We start from the raw sequence: 14,806 nt of genomic DNA on the forward strand, positions 1-14,806 counted from the left end.
CAGTTTCCCTAATGTATAAAACATCTTTTAAAACTGTTAGTGATAGCGCTGACCCGATCTGCGAAACCCCAAGCGACGTACAGACGCGACAAGGCAGCACAGACACGAGCTTTATTAGCACGTTTGTTAGGAGCGTGAGAACGTAGCATCACAGCCCAGGAACAAGTATGGCAAAATAAAGGTTAATCCAGGCTGCAGACTTTTGCGCAGGCGCCTGGGGGCAGCCCAGCACCGGAGGCCGGGCGACGGAAGCCACTTCCGGCGACTGTGGGCGGAAAAACTTCAAAACTTCCGATGACGCCCAAACCTTCCTGGCCCTGGCACGCACCGGAAGGGAATCGGGTTCTAGGTCAGACCTTCTCCCTGCGAAAGGGATAGAACGGTCCATTTTTTGCATAAGGCCTTCGAAAAGACTTCCGCCCGTATCCAAGATGGCCACCGACGGCGACGGGAGTAGGTGGAGCTCCGGGAACGTGGGACCGAAGATCATTGGGAGGGGGCGGAGCCTGCTTTTCCCAAGTTGCGGTCCCACCAGGACTGGATGATGCGCGTCCAGCTGGAACTTTGCCGCATCTGCGTCGCAGTGCCCGCGCTCTTCGGGCGAGGAAGTCCCTTCAGGGTAGGAGGAAACAGTTAAGTGAGTTAGCTTACCCTGGTGGCCAGACTGATAAAGGCCACAGCCTCCATCACGGCCTGTACTGAATGATCAGGGAAGCAAGAGAGGACGCTTGGGCCCTTAGGAATCAGGACTGGCTAGAGCGCAGAAACTCTTGTTCTGGGGGCAGGGAGAGAGGACGCCTAAGACCCTAAATGGAAGCGCCAGAGATCTAGTACCGGGGATCGCAATTCAAGAATTAATGAGGTAGCTCCGAAGTTGGGGCTTAAGAACTCAGATACCCAAAAGGGGCTGTCCAGGAGCATAGATACCAGCAAGCCTCCCGCTGCGAGAATCTGGGCAACTTGGGAGCTGTGACCTGGCGCAGGTCAAAGACTACAGATCCCGGGATACCCTGAGACTTAAATGGTGGGAGGGGAGAAGTGCTGGGACCATAGGTCCGGCCTGTCCAGGGACGCGGGGAGGAGCAGGCAGAAGGAGCGGGGATGTTCTCGGGCCCAAAAGGAACAGACCAGCGGGCGGGTAAGGGGAAATCGAGATCCCGACTTGCCCTAGGATACGGAAGAAAAAACCATGTGGGAGGCGACCTGGAACTACAGGTCCCGGCATGCCCCGAGACACGGAAGGAAAAAGCGCGTAAGAAGCGGCGCGGGACTAAGGTCCAGGCACGCCAGGACCGGTGCTCACCTTAAAGGAGCCATCAAACTCGTCACTCATCCTCCGGAGCTCGCGGCCATATCGCTGTGCCGCCCAGAGGTTTGGGGGAGCCGAGCGCGAGCGGCCCCGAAAGGGGCTGGGCTCCTCCTCCACCCCTTCATCCTCGTCGGATCCCGCGGGGTACGAACTGTGGCGACTCCGAGTCTCCGTAGCCCCAGCACCTGCAGAAAGGGTCAGGGAACGGGGACAACGTGAGTCTCCGGTTCCTCTGTGCCCAGCGCTGCGGAACCCGCACCTAGGCAGTTTAGCGGGCCCGCTAAGGGCTCCGCGCACAGTCACAGCCCTCTGACGGGGGAGCTTTTGTGAAGAATTGAGTTAACTTCTCTTTAACCCCACAATCCTAATGGAGTGCCAACGGACCGTATATTTTCCTACTGTATCTGCCACAAAATAAAGGCATAAGGAATGTTAGTTGTAATTACTAATGCGAGACCTTCATGGGGTCTCACAGCAGCCCCTGTCACAGCAACCATTAGGGAGATGTCCTGGCCCAGGTGCAGGCCTGATCTAGCTCAGTAGGTGGCCTGCAGGGACCCCTGGAGAACAAGGGCCTGGGGGGCATGTGCTTTGGAGGAAATGTCCAGAACGTCTGTTGATTTTTTTGTCGGTATTTTTGGAGCATCTGCTATGTGCTAGGCCTTGGGCCTTCTTCCCTCCTTATCCTCCTCACCACTGTGGGAGGTGAGTACTCCCATTGCCTCCATTCTACAGATGTAAAGACAGAGGGTTAGTTAGGGAAGGTTAGATTTACTCAGGATTACACGCAGCTGTGAAACCCCAAGATAAAAGTTCCTAGATTTGGTGAAATCCAGAGCCCATCAGGCTGTGTACTTTCCTTGCCAGTCATCCTTCAACTCTCTGAGCCAGTGCCCTCCCTCCAGCAGAAGGACAATCCTAGCCCTCCTGGCAGCTGTGAAGGTCATGTCAAGGAATGTGGACATGCTATGTGAGCTGCAGGTGTGGTGTGGGTCATTCAGAAGTACTTCTAAGGTGGTCCATTTGTCTGATCTGGGTACCACCTGTCATCCTTGACTCAGCCCAGGGGTTTAGAGCTACTCCCAGGAGCCAAAAACCCAGAGTTAAGTAACTGAGTGAGAGCCAGGGTGAATGCTGAGTTTACAGCCAAATGTGTCTTTCAGGCACATTTTCAGGGTAAAATTTCAGAGAGGTTTTGAAGCTAAGGGAAAAGCCACAGAATGTCCCCTCCCTCAGAGCCTAAGGTCGGCTACAGGCCCGTGAGGATCACAGTTCCAGACATGTGACAGAGGCAGCGAGAGTGTTGAGAAAGGCTGGTCAGAGGTCGTGGGTCAACTAAATCAGTGGTCAGAATTGAGGATGGGGGCTGGAGAGCCAGGACAGAGACCCCTGAGAATGGGCCACCACAGAGCACTTTCTAGATTCCAGGTGCTTGGGCAGTGGAGCACGGCTCAGTTGCTCGGCAAGTCCTGGTGTGGCCAGATTTCTGCTCTGTGACATTGGATCTGTTTTCCAATCCCTTGGGGCCTCAGTATCTTTCTCTGAAATGGGGACAGCCCTGTCTCCCAGGACCACCATGAGACCAGAAGAGCACCTGGTGAGGTGGGTCCCTAATTCTCCCCACTTTACAGATGACAACACTGAGAGGTTGGAAACTTGCCTGAGCTCCCAGTGGCACACCCTGTCTGCACCCTAAATGCTCAGGAAATGTCAGCTGTTCTCTGTGCACTCTGAAGACCACAAGACCACCATGCTGGACATGAGCTGGCCCCATCAGAAGGTGAGGAACATGCAGGTGGGCTCTTGATCTGGGCACAGTCCGTTGCCAGAAATCAAAACAAAAAGAAGGCCGGGATGTGTCTTGTGGTAGAGCGCTTTGCCTAGCACTGGAAAAGCCCTGGATTCAATCCCCAGCACCTCAAAGGAAAAAATGGGGCTGGGGCGTGGCTCAAGTGGTAGAGCACCTGCCTAGCCAGCATAGGGCCTAAACTCAAGCCCCTGTACCACAAAAAAACCAAAAGATAAGGCAGAAGAGCACTGGCCAGGTAAGAAAGTTCCATGGATTAAGTCATTTAGTCCTCACCACATGCTGTCAGGTTCCTTGGGGAACCATCTTGCAGAGGAGGAAACTAAGGCACAGACAGGGTGAGTAACTTACCCGAGGTGGCTCCAGGGGCTGTATGTTTAACTCTCCAGCCCCAGGCCTCCCTCAGTGGTACCATGGACCCCCCAACACTGGGGCCCAGTTTGGGGAAATTCCTCCCCCTCATCTGTTAGTATCAGTTCAACCAGGGGCCTGTTCTATGGCTTGAGTACTGTCACCAAAGCCACTTAGCAATGCCAAGTTATCTCATCATCAATTTTTTTTTTCATCAATTTTTAAAAGTATCTCTCTATTTACTGGAAGAAACCTGGGGGTTCTGCGAACTCCTTGGGGAAGGCGATGGGTGTGGCCTGGACCTGCCTCTCCCTCTCTGGGTGTGAGCTTGGGTGGGTACCCAGGCTTGTAGGCTCAGGCCACCCTCCCAGAGTCTGGGGGGAGGGGACTGTGGCTGTAGTACCCAGATCCTAGTACCACAGTCTGGCTTTCGTCTCTTATTCCATCCAGCTTCTGGGTAGACACTGGATGTAGTCGAATTAGAGCACCCTTGCACACTTCACTAATCAAGTGCTCAGCTCTGCCTGCCACTCCTGAAGGCACTGCAGTCCCTGAGGCCTGTCCAAAACTACCTCACCCTACTCAGGCCACCATATCTTCTGCCAGGGGCTCCAGAGTAAGGAGTTTAGGCTCCTACAGCTACACAGCTTTGAGCTCACAGTTTGAAAGAAGCCATAAATAAGATGTCATTGCCCAGATGAGCCACACCTCCAGTCCTGCTCACTGAATTTGTCAGCCATTTGAAAATGTAAAAACTGCTAGGCACTGGTGGCTCACGCCTGTGATCCTAGCGACTCAGGAGGAAGAGATCAGGAGGATCACGGTTCGAAGCCAGCCTGGGCAAACAGTTCTCGAGACCCTATCTCAAAAAGCCTGCCGGTGGAGTTCCTCAAGGTATATGCCCTAATTTTCCAGTACCTCAAAAAAAACCACAGATCCTAGTCAGGCGCCAGTGGCTGGTGTCTGTATTTCTTCCTGCTCAGGAGGTAGCGATCAGTAGGATCACAGTTCAAAGCCACGGGGCAAATAGTTTGTGGGATACTATCTGGAAAAAAAAAAAGGGCTGGCATTGTGGCTCAAGTGGTAGAGCGCCTGCCTAGCAAACATGAGGCCTTGAATTCAAACCCCAGTGCTGCCAAAAAAAAAAAAAAAGTAAAAATTTGAAGCCAGAAATAATGGCAGGCACTTGTGGTCTCAGCCACTCAGGATAGACAGGTAAGGAGACAGGGAAATTATTATTTTTAATTAATATTAAAAATGCCTGATTCTCACACCTTAGAACCAGGAAGTAAAAAGTAAAACATGAATAGCAGCAAGCTCCCCTCCCACCTCCTTTTAGGTAAGTTAGGACATGGAGACAAGCAGGAGTACCTGCATCCACCTTCAGCTTTGAGGTATTAAGAAACTGCAGGACGTCTTGAAGGGATGGAGACCAAAAGAATGCAAGGCTTCCCTTTTGTGTGGCAAAGGGAAGTCCTAAAACTCACTCGAGGTCCCTGTGTCTGGGGTGGGCCAAGATACCTCCTCCAGGTTTTAGAGAACCTGGCTAATGATCCATGGCTGTTGGACCACATGACCTCATATGTTCTCCAGCTCAGAAAATGTACAGCCGGGAGGGCTCCAGTGGCTCACATCTGTTATCCTAGCAGATAAGGATGGGTGCAAGACCAGTCCTGGACAAATAGTTCCCTATCTCGAAACCCTACCTCAAAAAAAACCCACCACAAAAAAGGGCTGGTGGAGTGACTCAAACGGTAGAGCGCCTACCTAGCAAGGGTGAGGCCCTGAGTTCAAACCTCAGTGTCGCCAATAAAAAAAAAAAAAAAAAAAAAAAGATACAGGTCATAGATGAGAACCACCATTTGGAGTCTTTACTCCCATTTCCTGCATGGGGAGCAGGAGATGTTTCTCCCTCCTCTCTCCCACTTCTCCCTACTTATCCTGTTATACTGAAATAAATCCTTGCTAAAACTTCCACCTTGTGAGAATCCTTGTTTTGAGATACTGTGAAATGCTTTTCATGTGAGGATCTCAAATCTGCCTCTTGAGCAAGCCAAGGGTCCCCTCATCCCTCACTTGGGGACCAGCCCACCAGTTGGAAGCCAACCTAGGCTACACAGCAAGACGCAGCTCAAACAGAATGGGGGCTGAGGATGTGGTTCGGTGGTAGACGTTTGCCTGGCAGGATCGGTGTTCAATCCCCAACACCACAAAAAATGAAACAGAACAATAACAACAAATTATTAACTATGAGCTCGTAAGCCATGTAAGTACAGGGATTTTGCCTGTGGTGATGGCTTTCCAGCCCCTACTCTAAAATCCAGCCATGTCCATCTTCTGCCTTAAGCTATCAGTGGTTCCCTCTTGCTTACCTTTATTGAGAGAACGCCCACACTCCTACATTGTAATTCTAACCTATGTTCGACATCAGAGAGCACTGAGTGGCCATGGCATTGCATGAATGGCAGCCCCTAGTTGCTGATCAGGAGCACCTCCAGGTCCATAGAGCCCCGCCAGAGCTACCTCACGTAATAACAGTAAGGACAGCATGGCTTCCACAGCTCTTCCTCGACATCAGGCAGTTATAAGCATTGTGCCTGTGAACTCATCAGGCCCTCACTGCAGTCCAGTGAGGCAGAACCAGTTCTATTCCCATTTTACAGATAAGGAAACTGAGGCAGGGTGCTTTAAACTCTCTACAAGTTCATAAATGGCAGAGCTGCACTTGAATCCTGCAGCCTGACCCAGAGGCCAGCACAGGCTGCTCCTCCTACTGGGTGACCTTCTTTCCCTCTCTGCCATCCACTGCTGTCCCAGGTGCTGCCACAGAACCAGGCTGTAGTCCCTGCCCTGGGGACACTTACAATCCAGCAAGGGCCTTGTAACAGGGAATAGGAAGGGTGATCAGGCCAAGTCTGAGAGGGCAGAAGGCCCATGGGTCTGGCAGGTATCTAGTACTTGGGGATCTTTTATGGGAAATTATTTACTTTTGCGGGGAGGGAGGTGGTTAAGACAGGGTCCCCCTGTGTAGCCCAGGCTGGCCTCAAACTCCTGACTTTACTGCCTCCTGAATACTGAGATCATAGGGGTCACCACCACACCCAGCTCCATCATCTGCTTCTGAGACAACTGAAAACTAAATCAAATGTTTAAGAAATCCCAAAGGAGCTGGGTGCCTGTAATCCTAGCTACTCAGGAGGCAAAGATCAAGAGGATCATGGTTTGAAGACAGCCCCGGTAAATAGTTTGCGAGACCCCATCTCAAAAATACCCACCATAAAAATGGGCTGGTGGAGTGGTTCAAAGTGTAGGCCCTGAACCCCAGTACTGCCAAAAAAAAAAAGAAAACATCCACAGGGCTGGAAGTGTGGCTCAAGTGGTAGAGTGCTGCCTAGCAAACACAAGGTACTGAGTTCAAATTCCTGTACTGCAAAAAAGAAAAGAAATCCCAAGCATGGGCTGGATGTGTAGCTGAGTAGTTGAGCACCTGATTTTCCTCCTTACACTCACCCTCAAGCCCCACCTCCTAGTAGGGCAGAGACAAACAGCGCCAGCTCCCTGCCACTCCTTTAACAGGGACAGACACCTAAGTGTGCTTATAGTCACAATTTTAGTAACTCAATCTCTTCACTAGCCGACCTGAATTGCTTAACTCTAATCTTTTCTCCCTTCCTCCTTCTGTTACCCTTCTTCCCCTCTCACTCCCCCATGAGAGTATGGCCATCTACAGAGCTAGGTCATCATGCTTAGCCTCAGACATTGGCACCAACGCACAGATGGGCATTGACACCAAGGCAAGATCAGTGGGGGAAGATGGACTATCCAGTTAGTGAGACTCAACGAACATTGACACCAAAGGGAGATAAGTGATCCTGGAAGTCTCTGAGAGTCTTGGGCTCTCCCTTTAAAAACCTGTATTTCTAGCTGGGCACCAGTGGCTCATGCCTATAATCCTAGCTACTCAGGAGGCAAAGATCCGGAGGATCAGGTTCAAAGCCAACCCAGGCAAAAAGCTCTTGAGACCCTATCTTGAAAATACCTAACACAAAAAAGGGCTGGTGGAGTGGCTCAAGGTGTAGGCTCTGAGTTCAAACCCCAGTACTGAAAAAAAAAAAACAAAAAAACCTCTTCCTCCTTGGGATGGGTCTGTAGTCTTTGGGACACGTTAGGCCACTGCATATCTCAAATTGCCAGAAAATTAATAAACCTTCATTTCCTCTTCTCCCAAACCCTACTCTCATTATGATAATTAGTGTCTAGCTTGGTTAGCTGCCTCCCATGTGGCCCAACTGGGCTCCCTCCCCATCCTCCCCCACCCCTACTGGCCCAGGTCTGTTAAGAGTGACTTCATCCTTGCAAGTGCTCAGGCCAAATTCCTGGGTCTCTTTAATGACACCTCATTCCCTCACACCCCAGTTCTATCTTCAATACAAATCCAGGCCTGGGGTTATTGCTCAGTCACTTGTCTGGCATTGCAGGGCCCTGTTTCAACCCAGCACTGAAAGAAAAGAAAGAAATTCTGAGGTTTTCACTCAAAGTCCTTACAAGGGACTGGACTTGACAGGCCTCCAACTATCCCTCTCTGTCCTCAGGCCACACCAGCCTGGAATACTCTTTTCCTGGTTTCCCCATTTGGTTCTCCCTTTGTTTGCTTTTTTTTTTTTTTTTTTTTTTAATTCTTGTGATACTGGGGATTTGAACTCAGGGCCTTGCGCTTGCTAGGCAGGCGCTCTACCACTTGAGCTACAGCCACAGCCCTCTCCCTTTGCTTGCAACTCTTCGCACAGGCTCAGTCAGGGCAGTTCACCCCTCAGAGGGCTAGCCTTGGCTCCAAGACTGCTTCTTAGGTAAGGCGGGCCTGACCACCTCACCACAGTCCCCAGTCATGCCACCAGCCCCCAGGGCTCCAATTCTCTTTCCCCTCCATGGCACACTGACCTCCAGCTCATACCATCTTGAGAGGCATTCTGTATGTTTGTGTTCCTTTGTTTATGGCCACATGCACACACTAGATTTGCATGTGGTTCATATTAAGCACTCAGCGTTAGGTTGAGAGGAAGTGAGCCCTGACGATGGGGAGGGACAGCCAGGTGGAGTGAAGAACAGGTGGGGGTTGTGAGCAGAAAAACAGCAAGGGTGAAATCTGGATGCTAAAAGAAGTGTGCAAGACTTCTAAACAATCACAGTTCTGAAAGGGGAGGGGATTTATTTAAGGTCAGCAGGCCAGTGAAATGACCTGATTTTGCTTTCAGGTCTCTGTGGTTAATCCAGGTGCCAAGGCCTGAGCCCTCCAGTCCCTATCCTTCCATCTTGATACGTATGCTTCCCAACTCCCACACAGGGAGACACTGTCCATCACCCTAGGTCACCTACCCCTCAGCAGGCAAGGACAGCTCCACTGTGGGTGAGCCACACCTGGCAGACCCAATCCCAAGTACCCTGGGGAGAGCAGATACCCCAGGGAGGGCAGGTACTCTGGGACAAGGATAGAGGAGTCTTCTAGCTCTTCTCGGACACACCTAGCACGTGTGTCCTTAGGCAAGTCATTTCCCATTCTGGATCACTGCCTGCCTCCCTGATTCTTGTCCCGGCCACCAGGTACCTTTTTTCAGCATTTACAAGCACTAACTAGCTCTATAATCAAGTGCTTCCTATATATTCCTGTAAATTAACCCAGCATTCCTACAACGGTGGTGATAGTCTGATTTGCAGAAGAGGAAACTAAGGTTGAAAGGCTGGAGGCATCCCCGAAGCCCTCAGAGGGTGGAGGCAGCTGGGGTGCAGGGAGACTGGGTTGCAGGCAAGGTAGACAGGCAGGTGGTGATAGTGGTGTGGAACCTACCTCCATGGTGGCTGCTGCTGGTTGGCTGCCCCTGCTGGTAACTGGTGTCCCCCAGGAGGCCTGGGGCCTGGCGGGGGCCTGGCCGGTCCCCTGTGGGGCTGGGGCCCAGGCCCCTGTCTGCAGAGCTGGAGTCTTCCTGCTCACTGGGCTCAAACTCTGGGATCTGGAACATACTCTGGGCTGTGGGTTGAAGATGATAGGTAGTCAGGGTGCAGCTGGGATGAACCGTGGCCGTGGGCAGGGGACAGGTAGTACCCTGGTTCCCTCTCCTACCCTCGAGTCCCCAAGCCCGCTGGTCTTCTGGGCTCTCTGCTGTGTCTGGCCTGCCAAGGAGCTTAGGTTATCCGCCCAGGACCTAAATCTCCCACCAGGCACCTGCCTAGGCCCTGGCCCGTCCGTGGTGATGGCGCACAGATCTTACCCCAAGCCCGATCTCGAGGCCCCTGACCCGGGCCCGCCGCCTCGCTCCAGTACTAAGGGCGCCCGGCCCTAGTTTCCTGAGCAACCAGAACTGTCACAGACCGGGCCCAATCAGTTCTCGAAATGAATCCCGGGTAGACCCGGAGGCGGGGCCACTCCAGGTCAGGCACCACCCCAGCCACCGACATGCCCCTCCCCAGTCTCCAAACGTCCCTCTCCGACTTCCTGACGCCCGGGATTATTTGCAAGCCGGCTACGGGTTCTCTGGGGTCCCCATTTGGAACCAGGAGGCCCGCTTCTGCTAACAAGTCCTTCACCTCCTCTGAGCCTCACTTTCCCTCCCCCTCCTCCATAAAATGGGGAATAACGACACTTCCCTCGGGGACCGATGGAAACTTTGTAAACAGCGGTGACTATTGTGGGTGCAAGCACTTTGTAAAGCCGTAATTGAAGCTTGGCTGTGAGATACAATTATTGTTGCGACTGTTACTGTTCCGCCAGCACCGAGTGAGCGGTGGGGAAATCCCGCTCCCTCCTCCTCCTCCCGGGCGGGGAGGCCTCGGGCTGCCCGCATAAGGGCACCTCCCCGCGCCACCTCGGGAGTACTTAAGATAAGAGGGCGTCTCCTCCCTGCAGGATGACTGCTTGGGCGCGGGAGAAGGGACAGGGGCCCCCGTGAGGGCGAACCCTAGGGCTCTCCCGGGCTCTGCGCCCGGCAGGCGGCGCGGCAGGTGAGCTCAAGCGGCGGCTGGACGGGGCGTGGGGCGGGCAGGCCCGTTGGGGGCTTCGGGCACCCCCTGGGACTAGTCTGGGGCCGTGGTGGGGGGGGCGAGGCGGGGCTCGGAGACCATCTTGACTATGGGCGGAAGTTTCCTTCAGACACCCAGTGAAGGGAAGTGGTTGCCGTCCCCAGCCGGGCGCGCCGATCCCGATGTGGGTGTGGGGAATCTAAGCATGGGAATTGGTGGTCCCCCAAATAAGCAAGGGCCGGTGGCCCAGGGCATCGCCCACCCGTGCGCTCATTGGATGCGGCGCGACCTCCGAGTCTCGGCCGCCTGCTGCCTCCGGTAACCCCGGGCGCCCGTCATCAGCGCACCTCACGCCGATTCTCGAACCGCTTCACGACGGGCGCGGCGCGGGACTACGGAGCCGGGACCGGCCCCCTGCGCAATTTCCGTAGTGAAAGGCGCCCGCGCAGGCGCAGGAGGGGGCGGAGCAGCGGGAGCCGGGGAGCTGGAACCCGGCGTCCCAGCGACCGGACCCCGCTTCCCCAGCGGCGGCCTGAGGACTGGGCTTCGACGTCCTTCTGCACCCCCGCGGCTGAGAGCGGACGCGGGGGGAGGTGGAGGCAACATCTGGAATTTCGAGGACAGGAAGAGCCCCCCCAGCTGGATTATTGGAGGGGAAAGAGCCCCCAATCTTGGGGAGGGGGAGAGCGGGGCGTTGGGCGCCCCCGCAGCGGCCGCTGCCCTAAGATAACGGGCATCGGCCGGCTCTCCCCCTCCTGCCAGGCTGACACGAGCGACAAGGCCAGGGACTCCTCCGCCTCTGCATCCCCTCATCCCCGTGGCTCTGGGGCTGGCCCAGGGACAGACACCCCCAATCCCCACCCCATCTGCCCTGGAGAGGAAAGACTGCCCTTCCATATCCCACAGTGAGGACCCAGGGCCCAGGCTACCCATGCCCGGCAAGAAGAACAAGGGTCTCTGTTGAGGAGAAAGGGCCGGCAGCCCTAACTTCTTTCTTCCTGAGTCCCCATCTCTGTCACTGCGTCCTGCAATTCCCATCCCTCCGTATTTATTTCCCTGGCCCCTGGCCAGCCCTCCATCTCTTGTCTTTGGGATTCAGGCCTCTCTCCCTGACATGGAGAGTAACCTGTCTGGCCTGGTGCCTGCTGCGGGGCTGGTGCCTGCGCTGCCACCTACGGTGACCCTGGGGCTGACTGCAGCCTACACCACCCTGTATGCCCTGCTCTTCTTCTCTGTCTATGCCCAGCTCTGGCTGGTGCTTCTGTATGGGCACAAGCGTCTCAGCTATCAGACGGTGTTCCTGGCACTCTGTCTGCTCTGGGCCGCCTTGCGTACCACCCTCTTCTCCTTCTACTTCCGAGATACTCCCCGGGCCAACCGCCTGGGGCCCTTGCCCTTTTGGCTTCTCTACTGCTGCCCTGTCTGCCTGCAGTTCTTCACACTGACGCTTATGAACCTCTACTTTGCCCAGGTAACCGTGGTAATGGGTAGGGGTGGGAGGTCAAGCCCAAGGGCCCACAGGAGTGATGGGCATCTCTGCTCCCAGGTGGTGTTCAAGGCCAAGGCGAAGCGTCGGCCAGAGATGAGCCGAGGCTTGTAAGTACTTGGGACACCAATGGGTTCAGCCCCAAGATTGGGGGCAGGGAGCAGCCCACCTTGAAGGCTGAGACAAGGACAACTCAGGGAATGTTTGTGAAAGAACTTGGAAAAGCAGAGCACCAGGGCAGATGGCACTGTCAAGCCGTTGCCTATATGAGGGGCACCAGGAATGGAAACAGTGGAGGTGCTATGAGGGGAAGGGGTATCAGTGTCATCGACCTTACAAAGCCCAGCTACATGCTGGGTGACCTTGGGCTGCAGAATCCCTGCCATTTGCACAGCGTCTTCCCGTTGATAAAGAGCTTTCACAAATATCCCGAGAGGCTGTTCTTTTTCTCATTTGAGAAATGAAGAAACCGAGGCCCAGCGAGGTAAAGCGTGTTCAAGGTCACAGAGCTAGCAGGAGGCAGAGTCAAGGCTCAGCCCCAGATTTTTGGCTCCTGATCTGGGCTCTTTCCAACTTGCCTTAATGGTCAGTCATCTTCTCACCTCTTTGGGCCTCAGTTTCCCCATCTGTAAAACTGGAAGAGTAGGGTTCAGACTGGATGGTCTGAGTTTTAACTGTTACAGGGCTCTCACAGGGGAGGCAGGGTGGTCGGTGAGTGTCAAGGGCAGTGGATAGTCTGGGGCTGATTGTGCTATGGGCTGCAGGCTGGCGGTCCGAGGGGCCTTCGTGGGGGCCTCGCTGCTCTTTCTGCTGGTGAATGTGCTGTGTGCTGTGCTGTCCCGCCGGCGCCGGACACAGCCCTGGGCCCTACTGCTGGTGCGAGTCCTGGTGAGCGACTCCCTCTTCGTCATCTGCGCCCTCTCTCTTGCTGCCTGCCTTTGTCTCGTTGCACGTCGGGCTCCTTCCACTAGCATCTACCTGGAGGCCAAGGTAGAGCACAAGCCCTGATGCCCAGGTGTCTTTGGGGATCTTTGAGCAGCTGTCTTTAGGTATAGAGGAAGTTGGGAAGCCTCTCCTCTCCCTGAGGGACCTCTGTTGTCATCTGTGCCAGGGGACAAGTGTGTGCCAGGCGGCTGCCATGGGGGGCGCCATGGTCCTGCTCTATGCCAGCCGGGCCTGCTACAACCTGGCGGCCCTGGCTTTGGCACCCCGGAGCCGGCTGGATGCCTTCGATTACGACTGGTACAACGTATCTGATCAGGTGGGCATTCAGCATGTCTGCTACTTTAGTAGCCATGCTGCCTGGCTGGTGTTCTTCTGGCATAACCGCAGACTGGTACAAGTTCCTGCCTTCCCACAGGCGGACCTGGTCAATGACCTGGGAAACAAAGGCTACCTGGTGTTTGGCCTCATCCTCTTTGTGTGGGAACTGCTGCCCACCACCCTGCTGGTGGGCTTCTTCCGGGTGCACCGGCCCCCACAGGACCTGGTAGGGCCTCCACCATGCTCTATGGGGCTGGTGGAGAAGGATAGACCCTGGGAGTGGGATCTGGGGACATTTGGGGGTGGAAAGCATCAGTGGCAGTGACTGTCCCCCCTAGAGCACCAGCCGCATCCTCAGTGGGCAGGTCTTTGGTTCCCGTTCCTACTTCTTTGACCGGGCGGGGCACTGTGAGGAGGAGGCCTGCTCCTGGAATCACAGCCGGAGTGAGAGTACCAGGTAGGAATCCCTACCTGGCATGAGCAGCCCTGAGCTCCTATCTTGCTCTGTTGACAGTAGTAGGAACCAAGAGTCAGATCTTAACTGGGGGTCTTGCTTATAAATGGGAGGCCCTGGGTTCAATCTCCAGCTCCAGTATTGGGAAAAAAAAAAAAAAGAACCAGGTCGTGGACCCCCATCAGGGCCTTTGTTTTTTCTCATCTTTTCTAGGCGAGGTTCCCCTCTGGGTTCTCACTACTAAAGCCCCCAGCCTTGTCTTAGGAGGCAGTTTGCCCTGGACCCAGGAGGTCTGAGTCACAGGGTATCTGTTCTAAGCCTCTCCTTCTGCCCCCACTCTCACGAATGTGACCCCAGTCACTGCCTGGGATTGACCCTGTCCCTTCTCTGCCTGCAGCATGTCAGGTAGCCTAGGCTCTGGCAGCTGGTATGGTGCCATCGGGCGTGAGCCGGGCTGGTGCGGGGGTAGCCAGACGAGGACCACGCCTCTGCTCTTCTCCCAGGTGCCGGGACCTGGTGGCCACCACCACAGCCTCTACTCCACCCCACAGACGTGACCCTCCTCCCCTCCCCTTAGAACACCCAGGCCCCCTTACCCCAGGCCCCTGTGCCAAGTTTATCTGCCGCTTCTTGCCCAGGATTCTGGGGGCCATGGCCGCCCACTCTTCTGGTCGGCTCCTTTGCTGCTCCTGTTGTAGTGAGCTTGTCCCATTCCCCTAGGATGGGGGACACAGCCCTGGCTGCCAGATGCCCACAGCACCCTGGCATGACCTGCCACTTCTGCTTCCACACTGGAGCCAGCTACCTCTCCTGTGCCTGCCACTTAATAAACAGTGTCTGTGCCCCTCGATTGTTCACCTGTGTGTCACTCACCTGCTTTGTGTTCCTCTCGGCCTGTCTGGCATTAGGCTGATCAGATGCTGGCCCTTGACATGTGGACTTGCTGGGCTGGGCAGGGACCTCTCCCTCATCAAAGCTGGCGGGCAGGGACAGTGGGTGACCTGCAGTTTTCAAGGGCAAGAAGAACACACGAGCCTCTGTTCCTAAGTTCTCCTGGCCCAGAAGAGGCCCTCTCTTACAACAGTTTTCTACTTTCTCTTCAAGATCACTTTGTTGGCCAGGCAC

General features: G+C 54.8%; 2 protein-coding genes across 7 annotated transcripts; one reads left to right on the plus strand and one right to left on the minus strand.

Moving 5' to 3' along the window:
- Positions 1 to 97: 97 nt before the first annotated feature.
- Positions 98 to 10,873, minus strand: Bad (BCL2 associated agonist of cell death). Of its 3 annotated transcripts, none has more exons than XM_074048470.1 (4): positions 10,741 to 10,873; positions 9,310 to 9,489; positions 1,304 to 1,494; positions 98 to 612 (listed from the first exon to the last, which is right to left on the minus strand). In XM_074048470.1, exons 2-4 carry the CDS (start codon positions 9,479 to 9,481, stop codon positions 487 to 489), a joined length of 489 nt encoding a protein of 162 aa, XP_073904571.1. In that variant the 5' UTR covers positions 9,482 to 9,489; positions 10,741 to 10,873; the 3' UTR covers positions 98 to 486. The 3 variants fall into 3 exon arrangements, with proteins under 3 accessions (XP_073904571.1, XP_020014591.2, XP_073904568.1); XM_020159002.2 differs by lacking the exon at positions 10,741 to 10,873 and adding an exon at positions 9,731 to 9,870; XM_074048467.1 differs by lacking the exon at positions 10,741 to 10,873 and adding an exon at positions 9,583 to 9,724.
- Positions 9,935 to 14,529, plus strand: Gpr137 (G protein-coupled receptor 137). Of its 4 annotated transcripts, XM_074048400.1 has the most exons (9): positions 9,935 to 10,236; positions 10,366 to 10,460; positions 11,911 to 11,949; positions 12,025 to 12,074; positions 12,729 to 12,954; positions 13,076 to 13,225; positions 13,325 to 13,453; positions 13,566 to 13,684; positions 14,079 to 14,529. In XM_074048400.1, the coding sequence occupies exons 3-9, from the start codon at positions 11,929 to 11,931 to the stop codon at positions 14,236 to 14,238; spliced, it is 855 nt and encodes a 284-aa protein (XP_073904501.1). In that variant the 5' UTR covers positions 9,935 to 10,236; positions 10,366 to 10,460; positions 11,911 to 11,928; the 3' UTR covers positions 14,239 to 14,529. The 4 variants fall into 4 exon arrangements, with proteins under 4 accessions (XP_073904501.1, XP_073904491.1, XP_020014651.1 ...); XM_074048390.1 differs by lacking the exon at positions 9,935 to 10,236 and having other exon boundaries at positions 10,316 to 10,460; XM_020159063.2 differs by lacking the exons at positions 9,935 to 10,236; positions 10,366 to 10,460 and having other exon boundaries at positions 11,593 to 11,949.
- Positions 14,530 to 14,806: the final 277 nt, after the last annotated feature.

Source organism: Castor canadensis, chromosome 1 (assembly GCF_047511655.1).
Source record: "Castor canadensis chromosome 1, mCasCan1.hap1v2, whole genome shotgun sequence".
In the NCBI taxonomy this organism is placed as follows: Eukaryota; Metazoa; Chordata; class Mammalia; order Rodentia; family Castoridae; genus Castor; species Castor canadensis.